The 27,056-nt window shown below is 37.9% G+C and overlaps 1 protein-coding gene across 8 annotated transcripts in view; it reads right to left on the reverse strand.

The window, feature by feature from the left end:
• The window catches only part of CEP112 (centrosomal protein 112), a 183,239-nt gene that overhangs the window by 34,314 nt on the left and 121,869 nt on the right, over positions 1-27,056 (reverse strand). For all 8 annotated transcript variants that reach the window (XM_026067618.1, XM_026067623.1, XM_026067619.1 and 5 more), the window contains 2 exons: positions 15,338-15,400; positions 11,365-11,514 (listed from right to left, as the gene is read on the reverse strand). In XM_026067618.1, coding sequence (XP_025923403.1) covers positions 11,365-11,514; positions 15,338-15,400 — 213 coding nt within the window. The remainder of the gene's footprint in view (positions 1-11,364; positions 11,515-15,337; positions 15,401-27,056) is intronic.

The raw sequence follows: 27,056 nt of genomic DNA on the forward strand, positions 1-27,056 counted from the left end.
ACATTTTGTAGGATTTAGGAAGGAGAAGAAACCTAGTAGAGGACAGTGGAAAGGAAAAAGCAGCACATAAAATAGATTGAAGACAACACTTAAGGGAAGTGTAAACACCAACAGCAACAACTCAGACCTCACTGTATTCTTTACCCATCAATCACATCCTGTTTTCCTATGTTCTTCTTGTTTTCAACATTTACACAAATGTAAGTCATTCTGGCAGGAGTAAGAAAACATATAATATCACATATGAGGTGCCCATTGCTCCTTAGAACACAGCTGTGGTCAGAGGTGTTTCTAGGTATGCAGACATCACAGCCCACTGATAAGATTCAAATTTTTACATAGTCTTCAGTAATTGCTGTTTTACCCTGCTGAATGACGAGTGCAAAACTGTAAAGGTTATGAACTATATTAACATTAGAAACAACAATATAATGAATTTAAATACAGCCCTATACAAAAAAGACAAGACTTTTTCCAAAGCTAGGTAGAACCTAGATTTCTCCTTCAAGTCAACTGCAGAATCTGGCTGGGTCCAAACTATGCAGGTGTTCCTGCAGGTATCTAACATTTGGWAGCCTGGATTTTTATTTATAGAGTTTCATTCTGCCACTCCCAAGCCTATTAGCAAGCAAACAAACTCACTTTTCATGTTTAGTTTTCTCTTGCTTGTACTTTCACCCTCTCTTACATAATGAACTTGGAACACAGCACCAGCACAGACAGCGCCTGGAGGCTTCTGGCATGCGTGGAGCGGATAGGACAGTCACCTACGGGCATCAACCCTCTCTAAATAAGCACATCCTCTTCCATGTGTCTCTTCAAGTCTAGGGATTCTGTTGGTGGAAGGGTGGATGCTGCACAGTGAAAGGAATCAGACTGGCCACAGGAAGAAAAGGGGCCAAGTTGGAGCATGGCAGACACATATACAAGTCCCTCAGCAGTCATGTAGAAAAGGCACAGAAAAACATTACAGTGCTTCGGGTTTTAACACCTTTTCCATGGTTTTAATACAGATAACATCTTTTTAATGAAAACTATAATGCTGCACTCCTGAGACAGTGAATCTCAGGAGACTGGAAGAATCTGGACTAGAACTGCTGCCCATTTGGTAAGACATCCACTTCTATGCTTCCTGAAACCACTGTWTAGCTGCATGAAGCTTAGGTATTGATATGTCCTAATTTTTTCTTTTTCTTTCCCAGGAAAYGGGACTGTTTTGTTTTATCCTAAACCGGTTCTAGAAGGATTTCAAGTAATTCAGTTTTGATTCACAAACGATCTGAYGGTCACAGTTTTTCAGGACATTATCAAGACATGATGCTCCTCTTCCTCTCCATGCAACAGGCATTAATCCTTTGAGAGATTCTAAAGCACAGGAGAGCAAAACCAGTGCAAAACTGAGCTGGTGACTTTATGGCAGGTCTCAAGAAAGCAAATGAAAGGTGCATTGAATATTTTATGTTCTAAGGCCAACATGGCCAGGTTTGAAACCCATGATCTCATGGTATTCTGGGCCAGGAAAATGGCAGATTCAGGGGATGGGTTTCCAGCATAAAAATACTCATGAGGTGATCTGATGCGACTCTCTTCACCTGCCAACAATCCTGGCAGAAAAATAAACAGGTTCTGGAGATGAGCTCCTGCTGGAGGCAAAGGAGGAACCATGCAAAGAGTTGCCCTGACCTGTGAGGAACTGGCCTCTTTGCTTTGAACTTCAGCAGATCTTAAAAGAATTCTTTGTAACTGGCAACCTGAGTTTTTCACTGAAGAGATATTTCTCTTGAGGTGCCAAATTTAAGAGACATATTCAACATTAGAAATACAAATTTGGGGTCTCATGATTGGTTGGCCAAGCTAGTGAAAGCTGTTCCAACAGCTACATTCACCACTACTTCTGCAGATAACTGTTTTTATTGTACCAGTGGAATAGATGCACATATGAACATGCATCAGTGCAGAAAGATTTGGCTTCAGATTAATTAACATATTGACTTGGCTGAAGTTCTTGACTTCAGTGCTGTGAAAGCCTGCACTAAAAATAAGCAGAGACACAGTTTTAGTAACAGAACAATTTAAAAAATGTTTGTATCAGAGGATAAAGGTTTTTGTGGTGCTTGACTGACCTCTGCTTCACTGCTCTTCTAGTCCTCTCTCATATGGCAGTTGTGAAGAGGACTGCTGTAAGTCCTAAATTTTGTCCTGCATACAACACTTATTTCAGTGTCCTAAGAATAAATTTAGCGATGATAGACCCCTGAAGAAGAAAACAGGTGAGCACTTTTCACTCCATGAAATACTGTCCCAATGGAGGACTTCAGGCTTTTTGAAGAGTTCAAAATACAAATCTATCAATGCCTGCACAGAAGAAAGAGCTTAAGAAAAAGCACCCTTGAGTCCCCAGCCTTCTCTACGCATATTTTAAAGGATCAAAAAATTAAATACTTGAAAACAAGGCTTTCTCTGAAAAATAAATTTAATCCTGTTCACCACTGAAGAGAATCAACACAGCCTTGATGGTGCATGAATCAGTAACGACAAACCATTTCCAGTGAAAGCATCCCAAACTCCAATGCAAGACGGAATGCGCACATTAAGTGCAGAATCCACATGCAAAAGGCTTGAAGAATAATTCTAATATTTATAGAACTAATTTAGTTTTGATCTTCTTACATATCCTTCTACTATATGAACACATAGAAAAAGTTTTGTTAAACTGCAAGGCATAAAGGTGTACCAGGCCTACATGAAAGTGTTTATAATACAAATTTTCATGGAAAAGAGGCAAAATATGATATACAGGAATAGAATTTTTTCCATTTCTGGATTTTAATGCTAATTTGGCTGCTTATAGTAAAAGAAATATCCGTTGAAGGGCAAGTCAAACCAATTTGCCTTAGGATGGAGGTATCCTAAAATTTACAGAGCTTACCATACTAGTGCCTAGACATTCTTTAAGTAGATGAACTGYTTCATTCTGAAACCAACACAAACCACAAAAACTGGCTGATAATAACATTCAATTAAAATCATCTGGTTCTTCAAGAAAGAAATTGGCTAAATGCTACCTCTCACATTTTCTAACTGGGCAGAGCAGAGTGATTGATGACAGGCGGAAACGGGATACATTTATATCAAGCAACAGAGTCGTCACATTCTGATGACAGTATTTGTCCCTTTCGCCTTTTATACAGAGAGATGAAAACACCACTTCCACTGAGCACAAAACTGCGCGGAAGTCAGCACCAGAACTTGCAAATATTTCATTTGTGCTAATTAGAAAGATGTTCTTAAAACCTGAAACTTTACATTCAAAACATACTTGTATCTTTTGATGTTGTACTTGGTGCTGTTGCACACCGCTCMGGTCTCACTCAGAAAAGCAGAAGCTGGCTCCCCTGCTAGGCTGTCTGGGGGAGTTTGCCATCTGATCTACTGAATGCACAGATAAAAGTCCCCGCACACTTTTTTGCTTTTCAAGTACAGTACTGTAGCTTGGAAAGTTCCTTTATTCTCAACTCCACTGATGCAAGAGAGTGCCAGAAATATGGCCACTTTGGCAGCYTTCCTTCAGTATTTCTTTGTAACTCACCCTTTAATGCTAAGGGAACAGTAGGTATTTTCATTTTGTATGGAAAATAACACTATATGTATAAAAAATAAAGGCATTAGCTTCCAGAAGTGGTAAGAATGCTACTGACCACTTGATTCTACTACTACCCTGTCTTTAAATATTGGTAACTAGTCATCCTGTAGAGGTATCAGACTCACCAGGTTTCTACTGCTACTCTTAAAAAAAAAAAAAAAGCCTAGTATTATGAAAAAAATTACTAACTTTAACAAAGCTATTTCTATTTCACTGTAATCTGCCATTCAAAAGTGTTTGCTAGTCATTTTTTAAAAATGTTCTGACAATATTCATGAGACCTTCGCACACACAAAAATGCCTGCTCTGATATTAGCTTTGTATTTCCTGCTCTTCGTGCTAGATCTGTTTGAGTGTCAGAGTTGCACGTCAAGCTGGAAAGCCAGAAGAAAATTCTAAATGGAATCTGAATATTTCTAAAGTCAATACCAATTTTGGCAGGAGCACTTTAATGTATAAAGCTGAAATCGTAGGTGACTCTCCTCTGTTGGCACCCTTGGAGCAGCCAGCACCACAATTAGTACAGAAAGGACAACAACCTATATTAGAAAATACAGTTTTGCAAAAACTATTCACACAAATACTGGAAATTGTGCAGGCAAGCTGGAATAAGCCAATGTAATCTGATGCTATTTAATCTCACTCCTGGGACCAGGCACATCATAAGAAAGATGTCTTAGGGAAATATATGTTGATAAGTAGAGCAGGTCCACATCCCCGATATTATTCGCCAAACTCTGTAACTTGTGTTACTGTGCCAACCTTTAAAATCTTTACTACAGAGTAATAAATGTTTGTGGACTACAGAAGGTTTGCTTTGAAGATGTCATTTGCTCCGGGAATCTTTTGTTGGTTGAATATATAGTTCACACATATTGTGTTTCCACCTACACTGCTGGAGAAGCCCTGAAGTCAAGGCTGTTCCAGCGCAAGCGGGAGGAAGGCTGGGTTCCAGGAAGTTATTGGAGCCGGAACAAAGCACAACCCTTGGAAAGTCTACAGAGTCCCATGCACAGACTGTTTTACAGATGCCCTCTGTTTGGAGGACATTAGACACTTGTTTTTGTCTTTATCTTTTTTTTTTTCTCCTCCTATTAAAGTTCCAGATTTTTGAGCACAGGCTCTTCCTCCCAGGCAGTCTGTCTCATAACTTTGGGGTATCTCCCCAATTCTGTCTTTCCAAACACAACTTTCTCCTCCTCATAAAAGTCCTTTGCTCTTTTGGAGAGTAAAGTGTCTTTGATATGGAGCAGTATGGTAAACTGTCACCATCACAGTAGCCTTTAAAAAGCTCATTTCCATTTTCTTATATCACAGTTAAAAACATTGTCTGCCCTTCTTTATTAGCTGTGTATTTAACAGTCATTAGTAGGCAGTCTTCTCTGTATCCTTCTAATAGGTTAGGACCCCATTCACTATTATTATTTCAGTTTTGTCAGTTAAAAGCAGTGAACTTTAAGGCTTGTTTTTAATTTTCTTTTGCCATTTTTCCAGTGCAAAATTACTGTAATCCAACTCATTAAGAAAAACTGCTGGATTAACTATATAAGATTTTATATTTTGTTTTGCATTTATGGAATCTTTATTTCCACAATTTTGAGACTGGTAGATGTAATGTGGTACCCCTTCTAAGGCTAAGAAAGAATAAAGAAGGGGTCATGAAGCAGAGTGCCTTCTGCAAGGAAAGCAAAACACTGAGAACAACAACGATTATGCAGGAAAAAGTAAAAATACAGACTTTCAAACCTGCCGGATAAAACTGGTCTGCAGTTCAGAGGCTAGGCAAGCACCGTTTCTAGTCTTTTATAAAACTTGTAAGTATGATTTTGCTGTTGGCCATGGTAAGTTCTTCAATGTGTTGAGACATGAAAAGTCAAGAAAAATGCCAGAGTGCAAAGCTTGCTGCAGGAAAAAAAGATGACTCAATTCTTTGTCTCACAAAGCATGTCAAAGATATTATAAAGTACTTACAGATGCTCAGCCACTCCAATTGCCTGATTGGCTAAACATCTGAAACCCTGTAATTTTGAAGTAAAGGTACTATGCTTCATACAATGAAATAATTTCTGTGGCAACAGAAAAAGAGATATGATCATGAAAAGGAGAGAGGACTTTTTAAAATCAGTTTTGGTTGCTATTAATAATTGTGTTTAACAAACTAATGTTAACATGAAAGCAAGTCTATTTTTATTATCATTCATAATGACTATGTCAATACAGCCATTTAAAGATACCCCTGTAATGGAATCAAGAGGACACAGTATGTGCAGCAGTTAATAAGCTTGGGGCTAAATCCTCAGTTTCTCTTATAGGCTGAATTTGGCTGGAACTAGTATTCATATAAACAAAACCCGTGAAAAACAGGTACTTCAGAATTTGGTCCCCAGGTAAAAGAGAAAGTAAAACCATAAAAGCCTTGCAAATGTCTTTCACCTACCCTTTGGGAACACATAACTTTCGTTGCTGGTCAGACAGAATATAGGAAGTAATGAGCAAGATAACATGATTTGCCTGGTAAATTTTTATGACTATTTTACAATGCTAAAGTACAAAAGTTTATATGTTGGTGCCTTGTAATTCCCCAGTAAGAGACATTATAGAGTTATTAGTATTATTATAGACTGAAGTCAGAAACAAAGAAACAGAGTTCCTTGAAAAATGACTACATGTATTTAACATCAAGATAGTTCCCTATAACACTATATTTCACCATCCCAAATGGTTTACCATGGTAATGTTTAGCCACAAAAGCAATCAGATGGATTTGAGATGCTTCTAGAGACTTCTGTGACACAGACATCTCAGAAGATCTTCAGTGACTGACCGAATTTGGCGTGGCCATGGCCAAAGACCCATTCCAAACAGTAAAACATGTTCCTACCAGGTGTCATATAAGACACGAGTCAGTGTCAACTTCAACAGTGAAATGTTGACCTCCTTTTTATAGGGTAGTGTTAGTTAAAAAAAAAAAAAAAAAGTTCAACTAAAATAAAATAAAAATTACAATAAAATTTACAAATAAAAATGCTCATAAATAATAAAGGTCTTATTGACCCCAAACCAGGAAAGTTCATCATGCAGATATCCAACAGCAGTCTAGATTATCTAGATTAACCCTACTGCATCAGTGTGTGCTGGAGAAGAGAGCAACTCAAGACTAACCTGACCMAAAAAAAAAAAAAACAAAAAAACCGTATCTTCATTTAGTTATACCAAGTTTTAGGTTTTAGTTTTTGGTTTATGCTAAGCTTTTAGGTTTTTTTTTTCTTAATTAACACTCTCAGTGCTCTCTCTATGGGGAAATCTGCCAGCATGGCATACTAAAATATAGCAATATCAGTGTAACCTCCAGGTGGGAACAGTGTTCCAGAATGAAAGGAAACAGAATAGCCCATGCAAGGACTTACTCTGCTAGAGTTATACTTGAGTAAGTATTTCGTTATCATTGTACTGGGAAATTTCACTGTGTTGATAAGCCCTCAGCCTAACCTTTGCATAGAGGAAATGACTTTCTTGCTCCAAGATACGGAAGCATCTAAGAAATATAAGATGTTTGGGAATATTCAATGTCCACGTTGGTCTACACAACTTTAAAACTAGAAGTTGTTCTCCTTGTTCTGTTCTGGCTTAAAAAAWACTCTTTGGATTCCCCCCTAACATTTTAAACATAACAAAGAAAAACAACTGTTTCAAAATTTTTCTCACCAAGAGAAGCATTACTGTATGACATTCTTTCCTAGAAATCTTTTAAGTTCCATTTATTAACAGAATTAATCTGGCCATAATCTGGCTGACTCACAAAGTGTTGAAGTATGTCATCTTCAAATCATGTCTTACTAATGAAATTTTGGTTTTAATGCGGGGGATATAACAGAATCCTAGAATCTGTAATATGAAACAAAACAACAAAGGGGGTTCCTCTTGCAAAAAAGCATTGTTTTCTCCCTTTTCTGTTGTGTGCTTGTCACTGTGGGCTCTCCATCATCCATTTCTTTTCAGAATCTACTTTTTGATGTGGAGTCCCCACTTGACCATCAACTTCTACATTAAAATGCTCTGAAAATATTTTGCAGTTCTACAGCACTTTCAACCTAAGGAGCCTAAAGAATTTTGTAAAAGATTGAGGCTGGGATTTCACAAATACCCTTAAGATATTTCTATAATGCAATCAACTTTATGCTAGTGCTGAGTCCAGCCATGGGAATCCAGACTCAGTAACTACCGCCCAAAAGCATCAGAAAAGCTAGGTAAATACTCTGACTGTTTGATCACATGGAGCTCTGGGTTGTTGTGGCTAGATTGTTATCAGGATGTGAGACACCTAGTTTAAAATTTAGCTAGTTAAATTTAGCCTAGTTTACACCACACTTAAATCACTAACGTAGCTCCTGCACAGACATTCTCAAGCATTCAGCACCCAACACCCTTCTGAAAGATGTCTTCTGAAATCTCAGTCTGAAGCATCTCAAATGGGTTAACAGATACAGCGATTTAAGCAGCTTTTCCAAGCATCTGTAGGGCATTAATATAATTGTGCTCTCAACTTCTAGTCCTACTGTCTAAACCAATGGGTCCTAATCTTTGACGCGTAAGCGCATTACAGGAGAGGCACAGCACAGAGACCAGGTGAGTGTTGCTGGATTTGCCCCATGCAGTGTCCTTGTACCATGCTCCAAAAAGTGGAAGTCCAGGTAAGTTCAAAGCAAAGATATCCACGTGGCACTGCAGAGCGAGCTGTGCTGACGGGATGGCTCCCAACGCCAGCACAGTCCTAACAGAGTCAAACCTCACAGCAGCAAAAAGGCAGTGACAGTAGTCACGTAGTTGTTCAGCACCTTGTCAGACTCCTTCTGCTTAGATATTTGGTACTAGACACTGCAATATGATGGAATCAAAATGGTTACCTTGTAAGTCACAAGGAAGGAATCTGACGATCAAAAATTTTATCTTGATTCTATGACTCTGACTGCACAAGCCTCGACTTGGCCTTAGGCCAGACAATTCGCAGTGGAATGCAGAATGCCAAGTACTTCAGGCATTTGTCTCAAACTGACCCAAACTCAGGCCATSTGGAACCAAAAAGGGTTGCTTGGATTGTTTTTCTGTTTGTCATAAGAAACAAAACATTCTTAAAAGTTTCATTTATTTATTTATTTTTCACTAATGCTTAAGATACGATTAAAAAAATCAAGATTATGGGGATAGATACATTTATGAAATAATAACAACTTAGAAGTTTTTAACTATAAAAGAGAGTCAGGAATTTGAATTAATATCAAAATCATGCATTATGGCATCCACATCTGCATATCACTTTATTGACTAAACATGAAACTTCTCTGAGAGCCAGTTGGCTTCTGTAAAAATGTATTTTGCCTTTGAAAGGAAATAGTAATTGGAAGGTCTCTTACAGGAAGTCACCCAATGCAATACAAAGGAAATTGCAATCTGTTCCTCAATGTTAGTTTAAATCAATGTTATATTTAGCAATTTTTGACAACAGTCTTTTCAAAGGCTTAAATTATATTAAGCCTTCTCAAAAGCTTATATTAAGAATTGCTTTGTCCTTAGAATGTTTCTTTAATCACCTCCCAAGGTCTTCACCTTACCTTGGGTTAGATGTTGTTACCCATCTCCAGGACATCTAGGATTCCATTTTCACCAAGAACAAATTTTTTGCCCTAGGCTAATAAAGAGCAATTTATGCATATGCTTGTCTAGAAGTATGTGTGATTCTTAAATACTAAGTGATCAATAATTAAAAACCTCTTTCTGCTTCTAGAAATATATACAGCAGTTTTCCCTGCTAAGAATTTTCTCTTTAGATATCTGGCTTTCAGTACAYTTCCATTAATTCAGTGGTTTCAAAGGGAGATTTTGTAAAGCACAATATTAACAATACTAAACAACGTTCAAGAACTCCAAGCATAACATCTCCTGGAATTTCTTTCCCAAGATGACAGAGTCTTACAAAACACACTCGCAGCATGAGTTGCTAAAATCTTGCTGGGACACTGCTCAGAAACATTGTGCAGAACTCCCCTTCGCTTTTACATCTGTTTCACTATATTTTGAAGTTCAAAAATCTCAGAAAAAGTGTTCAAAAACTGTTGTTACCAACAACTGAATTACTTCCACTGCATGCAGTTTAGTTTAGTGATCCATAAATTCAACAGTAGCACATGCACCAGGTCCTAAGAAAAACGCTAGTAAACAGTCTGACAAAGGTTTTTCAAATATATAACTCAAGAAGGGATAATGCATGACAACTGTTGAATGTCAATATATTTCTGACTACAGGAGAGACTACTGCCCAGTCATAGGTTTCTGTATACCTAAACAACCACTGGAAAAGTGGAGAACTACCACTAGTACATTTTATTAAGTGGCCAAAAAAACCCCCCTTGTGCTCCTAAGCAATGCAGTTTAACCATGTTTTATATGAAGATCCAAGAGGTAATAAAAACTACCTCTAGTGATTGAATTTGGATAACAGATTATACCGAAGATTTATATGCTTATACCTTTGATAGAAGAGACTAAAGAATGATGAGAAGGAAAATTCTGTTCCTCAATAAACACATGCAAGTAAAGACAGACATTTTCTTTTAGCAAAAATATCATTAAATGACTTATGAAAAAAGGGAAAAGAACACTGCAGATAAGATAGTAATGTCAACCTAATTTCATTACACAAATTATTCAAATATAGAGGACAATATTAACTGTACTGTAACTGAACATTAGCTAGTTCTGACCTGTAAAAACTCCCATGGTTTCTTTTTAGCACATTTTTAACACACTTTTTATAAACATGGAAGGAATCCCTTTTTTCATATGTTTCTAGATTTAACAACACAATTCTTTGTTTTGCACTAGCAAACATCTTTACTAAGAAAAAAGGAATTTCCTTCTCCTACACAACTTTTAATGAAGTGTCTTGGTTGTCAACCCTAACAGATTACATAGTTTCAGAAGTCTTCCATTGCTCTTTACTTCTCTAAAAGGAAAAACGTTAAAAAAATTTTTTTTGCTTCCTTCTGCAGGCAGGATTCTCTGTAGCCCCTTTGAAACAAAGTGCCAGAGCAGCATGGAGCACTTAGTCTCCATGCATTCAAAACTAGCCACTTCTTAAAGCTTCCTTTAAAAAAAGGCCAGAGAATGTAACTATGATAATAAAATACGTAAAAGCATAATGAAAAAAAGTTACAGAGAACAAATACTGTATTCCATGCATATTTAGCAGAAACTTTGCGTATAGTTTTCAGTGCAACTTAAGAACCTACCTTGCTTCATTGTGGCCTTAGACATGAAAGCTGAGCTYTCCTTGTGAAAACCAGACCAAAGTCAGCGGGATACTGCTGACTGGTGGTGCAACTCTGACCTCCTGTTTTTCACCTTTTTATCTAAGGCACTATATAAAGGTGCTGAGAATATGTTAAAATACCTGAGTTAATATTAAAAGAGAAAGAAAGTTTCACAGATTTGACTGAAGCGAACGGATTAAGACTTGCCAAAAAATCTAACTTTTTTATGCGGGCATGCGATCAGCTAGAGGAAAGACACACTGAGTCATCGGAGACATCAAAGTCAAGGTCCAGCAACTGGAATTAGTGAGGGCTGTGCGAACACGAATGCTACCTGCAGTCATCTGCCCGCTGCAGAACTTTTAATTACACTAAAACAGGTAGTAGCATCAGTGACTGAAATCCCCAGATTACCTTGATTGCTCTGTCATTATCTCTAATCAGCTGCTGCTTCTTATCTTCAAACTTTTGTACAACTTCCTGGAGCCGCTGTTCTGCGGCAAGCTGCTGCCGGCTGCTCTCCTCTGTCAGAGAGGAAATGGTTGTCTTAAGTTCAGCTATGATCTAAAAAGAAAACAGCATGCTAAATCTCTCTTCAGTAAGTGGCATGTATTTTGCATGTTTTAATGCTTGGTACAAGGATGGAGTTGGCAAACTCTGCTGTGCAAACTAAATATTTTAAATTAACATATTACACACTAGCAAGCATGAAATTCCACACAGAGCAAAGGGATATAGGAGGGCTGCGAATGGCAAAAACTGCTGAACACAAAATATTTGGAAGAGGTTTCCACTACAACATTCCAAAATATTTACTCATGAGAACAAAGCACATCTGTGATCTTCAAAATATAGGATGTTTCCAGTTTTCCACTGCAGTGAAATAACTATTGCAAATTTACATAGCGATTGCGGTATTCATTTTTTAGCATGACACACTACAGCTTGATACTGCAGAGAAAAGAAAGCCCAGATCTACACACACAACTGAAATGTTAACCGTGATAGCAAAATTTCTGAGACACCGAAAGTAATGTATTCTGCTTAGCGACACAGTGGGGACCTGATTCAATGGCCGGTGCTCTTAAACTAGACCTTTACAAGAGTCACTCATGATTTGTTGAAATCTACTCATTTCACCTTTTTTTTATCACTGAAGAAAGTCATAACCAAACCAGATCCTTCAGGCCTATTTATAGAATTTCATGCTGACATGTAAGTCATCACCCAGCAAAGCACTTAGACATGTGCTTAATGTTAGGTAAGAAGTGAGACATACTGACTTTAATGTATATATTTAAGTTTAAGGTTAAGCTGCTGTAGCAGGATAACATAGTCTAATTCTGAAACACTTAAGCACACAGGCAGTCCAGAGGGGGACTCCCAGGGCGCTCAGACCCTGTATATCTGCAAGGCCTCCTCACTCTTATAGAAAAATTTAACTATACTGAGGCCATAGTTATTTAGGAAAAAATATATATTTTTAGATTGGACTAACATTATATGAACTATTTTAAAAGTGAAGGTAGTAGAATCACTGGGGAAGGGAAGAGGACTGATTAAGACTCTTCAGTGCAAATTTATTTCCCTATATTTCACTAGTCCTGAAAACCAGAAAGTAACACGGATTATGAGTAAAGCCTACTTGGAAATTTCCGTATTTCTTTACTAAAAAAATTAACATATTAAAAAAGGTAATATACCAATTGAAAGGAACGCTATCTGTTCCTAATGAGATCAATGGGCCAAAATCTAGAGATTATCCGAATAGGTGTAACTGTAGGCAGAATTCAGCTGTATCACCTGCTTTGCAATTTAGATCATTTACATGACAAAATTTGCACAAACTAGGCTTTGCTGAGTGTGTAAAATGATGGTAACACATACAGTGAGAAGGTGGGAGAAAGTGATGGATCACATAAATTATACTCATTAAGATAAGGAAGCAGTTTGAACTCATGCAAGCCTACACCACTTTGTGTACGTTCCATTTTGTCAGGTTTTTTAGAGATAACAACAATAATAAACCTGTTAATATCCCACATAGCTTTTACTGAGTTAAGACCCTGGACTAGCACAGAAGTTCTGAAACACATTTAAGGAAATTTTTAACATGCATTGATGGAGAAAGATCTGCTTTGTGCAGCACTTCTCAGAGAAAAAAACTGTTTACTTTGTATAAACTTCAGAGAAAATTTCTTGAAATATCTTCTCKGTGTGGGTGTTAAAAGTGAATGTTCTAAGAGGCCACAGAGAGTAAGATTAGACTGATGTTGTCAGCAACATGACCACAAGAAAAGCTGCAAATGACCTATTATTAATACTATGCTACAAAAAACTGTTCAAGTAACGTTAGGGATTTGATTCAAACCCACAAAAGAAAAGAAATTCAGACTTCAGGGTGAAACTCCTTCATTGCGCCAAATAACCGTGACATATGATGTGTGTGTTGTGTCTGCCACAGAAAGCACTGAGAAATGCCGGTTTGGGTCATTTGGTCCATCTCTCCTCAATACAGAGAACAGTAAATTAGCTGGGGCAGTGTCTAGTTTGTAAAAAAAAAAAAAATACATGTCTCAAAAATTTCCATTTTGAGACTGTTTCACAGGCCACTAAATTTCAGTCTGACAAAGTTTATTATGACATTCAGGTTAAATGTTTATTACTTTGTATTGTATTACCCAGGTGTTCCCACTGTAACAATTAAAGCAATTTCCCTCACCCCGTTGTTTACAAACTCAGAATTGCTTCAGTTGCTCCATCTGTCTTTAACGAATGGACCAAGACCCATTTTTGTTCCAACAGTAAACTATGTCTGGCATAGGAAGCCGGACTTCTGATTAGAGTTACTAGGCACGTAAACAGTATAAAATAACAATGACAAAAATTAAATAGAGTTAGCAATGAAAACAATTTCAGCCTCAAGGTCTGACATGCATTAAACGTTACTTTGGGGTTTTTACTAATTTTCTCCTATCCAGGTTCAGATAGCAAGATAAAGAATAGGTTTATTTTTTATAACTTTTTAATCAAAAAAGAGGTTTAACAAAGGCTCTCAAGAGCTGACTAAGAAGGCATTGAGAGCAGCATTATCCTTGATGCACCACAGAAACAGGGAACCACCAAGGCTGGAAGGGACCAGCTCAAAGGAGGGTCAACTAGAGCAGGTTGCTCAGGGCCGTGTCCAGGTGGATTCGGATATCTCCAAGGATGGAGATTCCACAGCCTCGCTGTATGTAAGTAAATGCACAGAAAAGATGTGTTAATTATTAGAAATATAATGCAAAAACTTATTTACCAATGGTTCTGATAAATGCAGTCTCAAAAAGCGTACCATGAAAAATTTGATATCCAATGAAATTTCACTGAATTAAGTTAAAGCCATAATTCTGGACAATTTTATAGAGAATGAGACTCAAAGATATTTCTCCAAAGTTGAAATCAAGAGTTTAAAAATATTTCATGTGTCTGTAAAACAGTAAAGTTTGTAATAGCATGTCACTGTGTCACTGATCACATCTACCTAGTCTGGAGGCCTCTAAAACATTCTTTATATGAAGTTTTAACTGATTTTAAGAGTGTCAAACTACTATTACTCCTGCTGAAAACACATTTTGCAAGTAAATGGGAGGTATTATGCTGTGGTTATGAGGAACGAGAAGAATGACACCTCCACATAAAACCTTGTGGCAATTTTCTTATTATTAAAAGCTTAACTCCTGATTGCATCCCCATCATTTTTCACATTTCAGTACTATATGCCAATCATAATGAAAGCTGAAATCCTGTCTTATCACTTTTAACCATAAATGTAGATTCAACCCATGTTTTCCTCTTCCATGGTCAAAAGACTACCCTAAAGAGCAAAAACTCAAGTCAAAAACCCTTTCAGGCCACTGAGATGCTCGACAACGTCATTCGGGGCTGCGTGAAAGCTGGGTCAGCGTTCAGCAAAACCGCTGCGTYGGCGAGGATCGAGGCTAACCACCGACACGGCGCAGGTGGGACTGCAGGTGGGACCGCGGCCCGGCCGGCAGCGGCGCGGCCAACCCCACCTCGCACCGCAGGCGACGACGGCGCAGCCGCTCCGCGTGCACGGCCCACGCGCCACGCCAGCTTTGCTTCGGTTCCCCCCGACTGACGGAGGGCTCAACCCTCTTCGGTTCTCAGCAGGTGAAAAAGCGAACCATTTTTTCTAGCCACTTTAACTTTCTGTAATTTTTTTAATGGTTAAAATCTGTAAGGAACACTGTATATTTGATTTGAGAAACGGTCATGGCTTCTCTTGCCTAAAAAAAACCCTACGCTCAAGAGCAGAAGCAATTACGCTCGTCACGAAGTTTCCGAAGCAAACGGGGCGGCGCGGGGCTGCTGCCTGGTTGCCTACCTGCGAGGATTTCGCCAGCTTCTGACTGTACTCCTTCTCCATCTGCTTCAGCCGGCCGCTCGCCTGAAAGACATGCAGGCACAAAAGGAAACCCGATTAGCGCAGATGAGGAACGTGTACAGACACTTTGCCACCGAGCCCTCTGCTTGGCACCTCATCTACATGCCTATCGCCGCGCAGCCGGGCTCCCCGCCAGTCCCAACGCCCTTCTGCGGCGGCCAAGAAACCGCAAGGGCTTGCCTTTGATCTGGGGCCAACTATTCATCACTTAAAAGAGGGGAGAAATTGTACCTCTGCTGCCAATTATTAGAAAAACATAAAGACTTCTGCGGATTAAAAAAAAAAAAAAAAAAAAGAGACAGAGTGCGTGTGAGGTGGGGGGGAAACACATACACAAGCTTATCAGGGTGACTTCATTTCTAAAAGAAGGAAAAAGGAACGAAGAAAAGTCCCGAGCGCCAGCCCAGGCCGGAAGGGTGCAACGGGACACGAACGACGGCRTTTCACATGTCGGCCGGCTGTCTGCAACCTCCTTTTGTCCAGTTTGAGGGTTTTTTGCAAGATTGCTGCTATTAAAGAGATAATCGAACCCAACGTGCTGCCGAACCAGCTGCGTTCTCCTTGACTTACAGCACTTTCCCTCTAACTTTTTTTTCATAACTCAAAGATAAGGAATAAAACAAACGGAAAGCAAGGCTGCTTTGTCATAGTGATAGCTAGTAAGCAAATACATCTGTAATTTGGGGGAAAAATAGCTCTTAAGGTTTTTCCCCTCAAATACTATTTTTAATTTAAATTTGGGACACAATCTTGACTTGTATTTTTCTTCTCAAGTGCCGCTGTATCATCCTGATAGACCTGCCTCAAATCACCGTCCTCAGATGAACTGCTAAGCGGTCTCATGCTCCTGGGTCTAAAATTTGAGGACAGGTGCCTCAGAAAAATATTTGTCTCAGGGGGATGGAATATTATGACGCTGAGTCCTGAAGCAAATTTAGGCTGATTAAGTTTTCAAAATCTATCCGACCTCATGCTAAAATCTTTGATCTGTCCTGCTCAGTTTTATGGAACAGAACCCAGCACACAAACACATGCGCCTTCACATGAGTCTAAAGTTGCAGACAGCGTTTGCAAAGCACCACTAGAAAACATGATGGAACTAGGATCATCACATACAATCCCTGCAGTTATATATGGTGCAGCTTAATATCTTATGGCCTGTTAAAAATAATCTTGAAGTTTACATGATACTGCAGTTTATGATCTCGAATCCCTTCAAATTCCAAGATTATGAAGCATATGGAGGTGCCTGTATTTCATGTGTTTGCTGGTATCAAGAATTCTTAAAAAGTTAATCAAAACCAATTACTGAGTATGTGCATGATTTTCAAGTATATGGGATTTTTTTTTATTATAAATAGAGATAATGGCATTAAATATTGCTTTAAAATAGCATATACAAGAACTCTGGAGCACTAGATGAATTAAATTCCACTTTTCCTACATCTGTCACAGAAAGCGAGCCACAGACACTACAAGGGCATACTGACCAACTGCATAAATAAAAAAGGAGCAGTAACACAGAAGTATTTATGTCAGACAGCTCTGTGCATGCTACACAGCTTTTTATACTCTGGCTGCCCCATATTAACACTCTTCCCACTGTATTGTCATCTGGTTTCAGATTACTTTTTACCAGCACTGCTTATCATGAAGTGACTGAAACTGACAGTTTATCTTCAGGGAAAAGTGAAAAATAAATTACAGTAATAGATTAAATTACTGTTACTCCCAGAAAGGGAGAGATACCAGTTAGCAAGGCACTGCAAAGAAAATCACATTACAGCTGCTTTCACTCAACTTGCCTGGGGTAAAAGTCTTCATCTTTCATAGAAGCAGCTTTATAACCTCTTGAACCCATAAAAGAAATCCCAATAAATAATAAAAACACACCCATAACTTTCATAAACAAATTAGAACTTGTTAATTCACACTGAGGAGAACCAGGGCAACCTCTGCTAGACACGACAGAGGTGATCCGAAAGAAAGATATGCTGAATTTCAGTGTTTTATTCCTAACTGAAGGCAAACAAAGTATATTCTATGAGTCTATTTCAAGGCAATGACAGCATTTTATTTTATAATGCCTTTAACAAATTACAATTAGCAAAACATTTTTAAGTTGTTTCCAAGTCATCCAGAAACTCCACGCTCTTGTATTTACATGCAGTCCCAAACATCCTTATTGGAGGGGTCTGATTTTTAGAAGCACCAAGGTTCCAAAACTCCCCCTGGAGATAGCAAATACACATTAAGAGCTGCCTAAAAGTGGGTGCCTAAAGCTGTGGCACTAAAAACTATGGACATCTGCTGACTTGGCCTTTTCTCTTTACACCTACAACACCGTGCAGGTCTTGCATCAGCACGACGTGCACAGATCGCACTCGTGATGCTTGGCAGAAGACAACTTCTGCAAGTTATATCACGGCAGTCAGCCGAAAAGTTCTCATTCACGCTAAGGCCCAGGACCTCTTTTCCGTTATCTTCTTCTACCACAGAAATACAAAACTCCCCTCTTCTCAAAACCTGCAACTCAACTAATGTAACACCTCTTCACGACAGGCTGTTGCTTTGCAGCCTAGGGAGGCATAAATCTACTCCGCCGGGGCACATGGAGCACTGCTACACAAGAAAAGCCTTTTTTCTTAGTTCTTTTTGTAAGGAAAGACTTACTGCAAAGTAAATACGCATAGCTGCATACAGTGAACACAGCTGAGGATTTATATTACCTCCATCTAGACAAGCGAGAAGGTTAGAACCGGACTGGTGTACACAAGCATCACTTTCCCGGCTTCTTTCACAGCCAGGTGAAACTTTTCTAACAGGCAGCTCACATCGTGCACTGTATGAAGCCCAAGCTGCTCCTGTATGACTTTGAGGGCATTCCCTCACTTTCAGGTTACATGCTATTTCTGAAACAATCAGGAATGAGAAGCCAGCTGGAAGGTGAACATTTGGAGGGTCAGACAGTATTCATTAAAGTCTAACTCTTTTTATAGCAACGGGCAGCACTGCAAATGGAGTTAACGGTCTTCAACCAGTTTTCTGTGTGCTGTAGGTAGCTGTGGAAATTCACACTCGGCAAAAACGTGTCAGAAGTATCAGTCGTAATATCTATTTTTATAATAAAAAAGGTTTAAATTAGATAAGCCATAGAGGAATCCCACTGAATCAAAAATTAACGTCTGTTTAGTTTCACATAGTTAATACATATTTTAGCTAAAATCGTTTGATTATGACAATTTTACACACAGTTATTTTATTAGAGCGACAACTTCTGCATTAAAAAGGAGATTACATCCTTGTTACAATTAATTGGTTTTAAAAAGCAACTACAATTCTATAACATGCTTTAAAGCATCACATTGTGGTTGCTGAGCAAAACTACACCGATTTCAACAAAACATTTTGTGTAAAAATTAAAAAAGGTATTAGCTCTAAAGATGTGGTATCGGAACTAATGGATGCTGTTCTAACACAATCTGATTTTCATTTTTTCCTTTAATGAAATAGAACAGTATTACTAAGAAAAAAAGGAACCAAAAGGATTGACCACAATGGGACCATACTCCAAAAAACATACCATGTCATACCAGAATTACAAAGTTTCATGTGCTATTTTTAAGGTATATGATACAAGGTAAAGGGAAGACTAACTTTTAGTTCCACTGAGTTCCAGGCAATGGAACTAGAATGTTTTACTTACTAATTACAGTCAACAACCCGATGCCGAAGTCTGAGCTAACAAAAAATTACTTACAGGATTTCTGTGAATGATTCAAGTAGCAAGACGCATGTGTAAATGAAAATTTCCAAAGAGAAAGCTGAAACTGCTTTCACCTCAGGAAAACTCCCTCTACTCTAATAAGAGCAGCAAATCAACATCCCTACATCCTGGCAGATTTTTAGCCTGGCTCCTGTGCCACACAGCAGAAGCGGCTAAGGGAAAGGGGGAAGACAGGATTCTGAACCCAGGRTATCGTAAGTGAATTGGGAAAGGGCAAAATGAACTTCCAAATAAGAGAAGGACCATCCTGCATCCAACTAATTCTCATGTTGGATCTATCATCCTATATACTCAAAACATTAGACTACTGTGCTTATTTTATATTTATGTATGTCATAATGTCCTTTAAAGACAAATTAGAACTAAACAAAAGTTAAGAAAAGAGGCATAGAGATGGCTTTTTACTTATTCAAGCACATGTATTTTGTTATTTTTTACTTAATGATTCAAAATGCATATATTCTTTGCTTTAAAAAGCATATCCGTTAATTAAAATTATTTTGATGTACCATTGAATAATGAAGCCATAAACATTAGAATAGCTAATATAACTTAATTCCTTCCTTCCAGAAGTTTTCTTGTGAGCATCCTTTCCATGATGCAAGCCAGTTTTCTGTGATTTGATCACCCAGCACAGCCACGTGGTCTTTCGTTAACAAAAGCATTACAGTCATTTAGAACCTATCACAGTTTGGTAGACGGATACGACGTCAAAAGCATCTAACAAGACATGTAAAATGAAAAAAAAAAGATTAGGATACTATGTACTTTTATATATATATATACATACATACACACACACACTATTATATAGTATGTGTGTGTATGTATATATATWTTTTTTTAATGGAGAGTATGGCACAATGACATCTTTCCAATTGCTGAGGACTTTGGCAAAACAATCTATAGCTAAGTCTACACTGAAGTTGCAGAGAGAGCCCAAATGTGACTGTGCATGCAGTGTGTTTGTCACCTCCTTGCCAGACAGTGGCGTCCCGGGTGGCCAGGAAAAGCCTGGCCAGGTGCTCGGCCACCGCTCGTGCTGGGGCACGCGTGCTCCAGTGGGTGGCCTCCCTCGGGGGCTCCTTGCCTGCACGGACAACATCTCCAGCCCTGCCACTAGCTCTCTAGATACAGTATGAGGTTTGCAGGCACACGAACAGCTTCGTCTTTCATTGACATCAGTGAAGGACACGCAGCATTTCTGCTCTTTTTTGAGCATCTTGAATGTTTATCAAAATGCAGCTGCTAATCTTAGAAGAGCATGAATCAGTGCAAATCTTTCTGCTTTGGAATGGTAATTCTCAATATGATTTTAATTATGCTACAAAATTAATATGAAAACTAACCCTGCAAACCAAATATAGATAGTTCTGTGATATTTAAGGATGCATGGTGAAATCCTGTTCCTCTATATATGAATCAGTTTGGTGACAGATTTCAGTGGCATTTTAATTTGATTGCAATCTCACCAATACAGATGACTCACAAGCATAACTCATTTACTACAGAGGCAAATATACACCCATACTCACTAACAAAGCAGATTTAAGAAATGTGTTTAGGGTACTAGCCATGAAATAATCATTTTTCAAAATGCCTGCAACTAGCTAAATGATGGCCATATATAAGCTGATCCTCCATAATTAGTTAGATAAAAGTGTAAGCAAACTAAAAAAGAAAAAAGGGAAAAAAAAATCAAAGGGTGGGGGAAGGAGAAGAAAGAAAACTTGCTCCAGGGAAGAAGCAACTGTTCTCTGATGTGCAGCAAAGAATTTAACATCAAAGAACTAATGTAAATGGGGCCCATTTACCTTAAAAAACAACACACCACTCCACATTCTGGTATATTTCTATTTAAGTTTGACAGCATTATGCTTTGTACCAAAATACAAGATTGTGTAATTTGACAGATGTCAAAAGAAAATGACCTTAAGAATGGCTAACTGCAGCAATTTTTGTTATTAAGTATGTTAAAACACTGTACAGTATCTGTTTAAACTTCAGAGATTAACAGATCACCTTTAAAGTTCATCTGATTGTACAAAAACTTCACTTCAGCCTCAAAGCCTGAAACATATTTTCCTTATGTGCCTCTAATAACGACAGCAGAGGACTTTCTACGCCAATACCCTCTCTCTGCTGCACTCTCCGCCAATCAGGTAACAGGTGGAAAGCCGAATCTCTGTGTAACAGGGAAAATAGCACAGCCGTTCAAATATGTAATCTGAGCCACCAAAACACTATTAAAAATTGTTCAATACCCAAAATGATGTTAACAGAATAATTAGTCAAGTACCAAATGACTTCAAGGGCTTTGAAAATGAATGATAGAAATCCCAATCTGTCATACCCACAAATCCTATTAATATTCTACTTTACATTCCACTTTTGTAGGTCTATAAATCCTTTTTTTTTTTCTCTCTCTCTCTTCTCTTTTTTAACATACATCTTTAGGGGGAAAAAAAAAAAACTTCATTCATGTGCTAAGCATTTTTCATTGGGAAAAAAAACAAGAATGAACAGAAATGAATTTGACACTACCTGTATGGAGAATTGCCTTTCTGCAGTGTATTACAATTCTATGCTTAAAAGGAGCCTACTGAAAAATTGCAAGTGCAATTTGTGCCTTATTTCCAGTCCTTTTTTGTCTGAAGAAATTATTTGAACCAATTGAGTAATCTTAACCAATCTGAACCAATCTTAAATTATTAAATATTGCCATTTAACTCTTCCAATAATTCTTTTATGAAAGTCCAACTGCATGTGGTATCTGATGACAAAGTTACACAAACCTTACACTAACACATAATTATTAGCTTCACCCCAGTGGAATTACTGAATATCTTTATGATCTTCTGCTTACTTCTAAAACACCATGGAACAAAGGAGAATGGAGGGGGAACTTCTTTCTTCAGTGTGAGATGCAATCATATGATTCAAAACACTACCCACCAATAACATTAATCATGGTTTCCAAGAAGTTAATTTCCCAACTCCACTAATATTGACTTATATTCAATGCTGGAGAGAGCCAAGTGCCTTATCTAAAAACAACTGCATGATTTGACCTAAAATACAAACAGTTTTAGATACAATAATATTTTTGTATGAGCCTAATTTTGCAACTCGTGACAAAAAATAGAAAGAAACAGTACCAAAGAGGTGACATTGATCTATGAGTCGACTCAGTTAAAGTCTACTTAACATAACCTTTACAATATACACTTCTACCAGGAACTCAGAGACCCATTCGTTTTATCATTTTATTTCAGCTAAGCTCACGCTCCTTGATTTTTGCCAAGGAAAGACCATACAGACTCCTGAAATGACTATAAAGAGATCAGGCTGCGATTTTTATTTTTTAGATTCTCTGTTGCTGTTTTAAGTTGAATTTTGTAGCAATAACAAACAAACGTTAGGAAGATAATCTTTAAAACCCTAAGCATGTATCATTCTGAGCGAAAATCTTTTTTAAACAGAATGAAAACTGAAAACCAAAGCACAGACTTGTATTAGGAAGTTACATCACCAGATGAGAGACCAACAGTTAAGCTTCTACAGTTGGAAAGACAAACCCACACAATAAGACAAAATCCCCCAAACAATCTATGATCTGGAGTAATCAGTGTTTCTTAGCAAGATTATGCTGGATTACTTTTTGTAGTTTTAAACACAACAAAGCTTCCAAAAAAGAACACTACAACTTCATGGAGCCAGAAAGCATTACTGTGTCACTGCCTAACTACGTACGAGTCCAGCAAAGTCCCAGTTAAAAGCAGAATGGAATATATTGCTCAATCATGAAAGCAATTAGAAACATAAATAAGACACTGGGAGACTCTTCACGTCCTCAATGTTTAATTATTTATCTGCTCTCTGTTCTGCAGCTGTAGGTCAGAATTAACTCCTCTGAACTCAATACTGGAGAACTCTTTGGGGGATTTGTACCTTACTCATTTTCAACCGAACACCCAAAATCATTTCGAATTCACACAAGAACTGCAACAGTTTCACCTAAATCAGATTTTCTACAAGTTAAGCACCCCTCCTACACTCAGATGTGATTGTGAAACTACTTTGATCTCTATTCCCAAATTTATTGCTCTGTGTAATCCATGACAAAATATAACATGATTTACTGTATCTCTATATGACAGCCCAGCAGCCGACAGAACTTAGTAATTTAGCATAAGAAAAAAAATCTTCTGGCACCAAAATATACAAATCATAATTGAGGCACTTTAGTATCACATTACAATGAAGCACACGCAGACTGATCATAAGAACTTCAAAACAATTATAATTCTTTCTCACCCATTTAATGAAGGTGGGTTTTATTCCATGACATGTTCTGCAGCTGTAAGCAAGTCATTTTGCAACACTTTTGTTTTTTCACATTAAAGACTCTGAAGAACTAATAACATCATTTCACCCTTTTCCTATTTCCTAAACACTCCTTCCCCTCCAAAAAAAGAAAAAAGAAAAGAAAAAAAAGCCACCTGCAACGTTTCTGTATTATGAAGACATGAAGAAGTTGCAAGTAAGCATAAACAATGACTTCAAATTATGCCTAATTTTAAACATGCAGCAAAGATGTTTTATATTAGCTTGTGGCATTAATAAACAAACACTTTTTCTAAAATAAAACTATAGCGAAAAAATTTAGATTTCCAAAGGAATAGTGACGCCAGCAGGTATACCATGGACATATTCCACAGAAGGATTTTGCTTTGCTTGCACTAACCCTCAGGTGTGGAGGACTCGTGAAAGTCATTGCGCAAGTGATGTGTTAGCAAAGACACCTGCAAGAAGAGTGAGAGCATGGAGCTCTTGGCACGGGATGCAGGAGAAATTTCCACTCAGTATTTACTAATTCCAGGTAACAAACGCAAGGTACTGTTGTCCTGTCTAAAAGATGGTTGTTTATCTCCAGCCCGATTGCATAAATGCAAGCATGGAGTGAAACCAGCAGTGATCGCTGCAGGTGCAGGGCTCCAGCAGCAGGCACCACTTACAGGATCTGGTCTCTCAGCTCTACCCAGGCACCCAGACCAGCCAGTATTCCTTCCAGAATTCGGAAAGAGTTTAAGAATGAATTGGCTGAGCTGTTTTTTAAAAAAAAAAAAAAAAAAAAAGGCAAGCTCACATTACAATCAGCGACTATGCTGGAGAAAAGCCAATGTTTTTCCTAATGTTATAAAGGACCTAACATACCCTGGAAGAAAAGATATGTAAAATAGGTAAATTAGATGAATAACAGTTAACAAAAAGACAAAAATAGTAATAATCCCTGCCTAGTCCCCTTAGGAACTATTTATGGACATGCTGTATGCTGTCCATAAATAGAATTAATTCTTTTTTTTTTTTTTTTTTTTAAGAGAAAAAGAATTGTTTAATTCTTTTTTGAACCTGCTGGTACTACCTGCCTCCACAACCTCCAAAGGAAACAAATGCAAGAAGTGCTCTATCTGCTGTGTAAGGAAGCACCTTCTTCAATCAATCTCCAACTACCCCCCAGGTCTTGTACCAGTAAATAACAGTCCTGCATTCACATTATCCACCACCTTCATGATTCTGTAAGCCTTGATCTTATGAATATATAATAAAGGCTGCAATCTGTCACTGCCTCACTAAATTCCACAAGCATGGAAGTTACAGGAGTAAGTAAAAGCAGAGAGCTCCCAGGTGGAACAGATTTCACACGTATAACCTAAATAAGAAACAGTGTTTGAAACCCACTTGGCAAAAAATACAGGAGACAAAAGAAACTGTGATTATCTGTTAGCACAAAGTATCTCATGTGAATGCAAATAAAATGCTACCTGATCTCATCTTCAGATTATTAATGAAGATGTTAAATAGCAAGCCTTATTCTCATGGGTGCCTATATTTTTCTACAGCGACATTTATATCAATTATTCTTGGTTACCTCTTGAGCCAGATTTATATACACGATTGATGGGCAGAAAAGTTTTCCGTTGTTTTCTGTTTCCTTTTCTGAGGGTTTTTTTTTTTTTTTTTTTTTTTAAAGGAGGCAGAAGTGTAGTAACTCTGTGTGTGAATAACGGACTATTGCTTTGAAGCACCCCCGGGAGGGAGAGGGACATACATTTTATGTAGTCTCATTTGAGTGAAATATCTCCGGGAGATTATTCTACAATGTTTTTCTTCATGTTTGGCTCTGCTGATTGAAGACTCCTCCAAACAGCTCCCCTATGGGATGATGCAATTCCTGTGACCGCGTTCCTGGTCCACTGTCATCTTTCTTTCTCTTTTCTTTGGGAGGAAAAGGGAGCAGGGCAAAAGGGAACACACTAGAGAGGAAACTGGTTTTCTCCCTCATCTGTGAGGAAAATTTTATTGCAAGAGTTGCTGTCTTTTGTGCTCTGTAGAAGTGCTATAGAGACAGATTAAATAATCGGCACTTCTTGTGCCAACAGACTAACTTCGCTACATAGATCCTTTCCCTTTTGGAAATACTTTTTTTTTTTCTTGGTCTTTTAGGTTTTTGGCAGAATTTCTCCAACAAAGCCAAAACACCATGATCATTTGGAGTAATATTAGTTGATGGATCACTAACATAATGTGTTAGAATTGCTCAAAAGCCAAATGTAAGCAAAYATATACAGACTCTGCAACAGAATTATAACAAAACTATTACTATTCGGGAACAGTAGAGCAGAGGTCCTGTAACAGACATAATAGTTGTCAGATAATAGTGAAAAAAGTCAAGAGCTTAGGGGAATATCCAACTCCTCTTGGTAAGAAGTAGAATCTTTAGATTATTCAAAGCTATGACAAACAGAACAGGCCTAAGCAAAAGCATCTATATAATGCACAAACATTTTAAAATTTCAGCTTCAAAAATGGCAAATATCTGAAAACCGGTGGAGATCTTGAGTGCCTTCAGCCAGGAGAAAAACATAAGTCTACATTATAATTAGATACCTAYTTAATGATATCATTATACTAGGGAAGTACACACATACACATTTCATAGTCGACCTATTTGCCCCCCTATAAATAACCAGGGTATCACTGCAAAGAGGGCAAAAATAGTTCATCTGGGTGCTCATATAAATGAAGCTATCCATATTATAGCTATTAGTGTTCAAGTTAATGAAGTGAAAGGTGTCACGCAGATCAAAGACTCYGTCATGCTAAAAAGCCCAAGTAGGAACCTACAGAGTTGCTGCAGAGATGTCCAGGTCCCAAAATGTCTCAGATATGGAGATGGAACCACTTTTGGTAGTTAATGAAACATATAGTTGGTAAAGAACAACAGCTCGAGAGACTGCATGCAACAGGAAGTCAATGCAAAGCACGCAATGAGAATGCTTATTCCTTACGAGCAGAAGCAAYGTAACTACTTAGAAGAAACTGAATACTTTTAACTGTCTCTTAGAGYATCTCTTGAATCTTTGAAGATGTCRTATTCTTTCCCTTCATCTTCTATTTCTCTGCTAGTGCTGAACAAAACATTATCTCTACRAGTATTGATCATAGCACCAGCATAGATACTGTGAATGAAAGATATTTCTAGATCAGGATCAGGGAAGTATGCCCAACACGTATGTCCAGCTGGAGTGCATCCTCTGACCGTACTTGCTAATGAATGAGGCAGCACCACAAAGCCTGACTAAAAAGCAAGGACTCAAACTGTCTGTAGGGCACACTTTCAGTATCTCATTTGCAAACTATATGTGAGTAGAAATTAAGTGTTAAGTTATGGGACATCATCTGCAGGCTTGTGAAAAAGCCCTTGTTACAGAAATATCATATTACAAAATAATTAGAATAGAATAGTTATTGTTAATTAGGGAATTAGTCACTTACAGAGACAGAGTACAGCACTGTCTGATTTATATT

Source organism: Apteryx rowi, unplaced genomic scaffold (genome assembly GCF_003343035.1).
Source record: "Apteryx rowi isolate R43461 unplaced genomic scaffold, aptRow1 scaffold_26, whole genome shotgun sequence".
NCBI classification, from domain to species: Eukaryota; Metazoa; Chordata; class Aves; order Apterygiformes; family Apterygidae; genus Apteryx; species Apteryx rowi.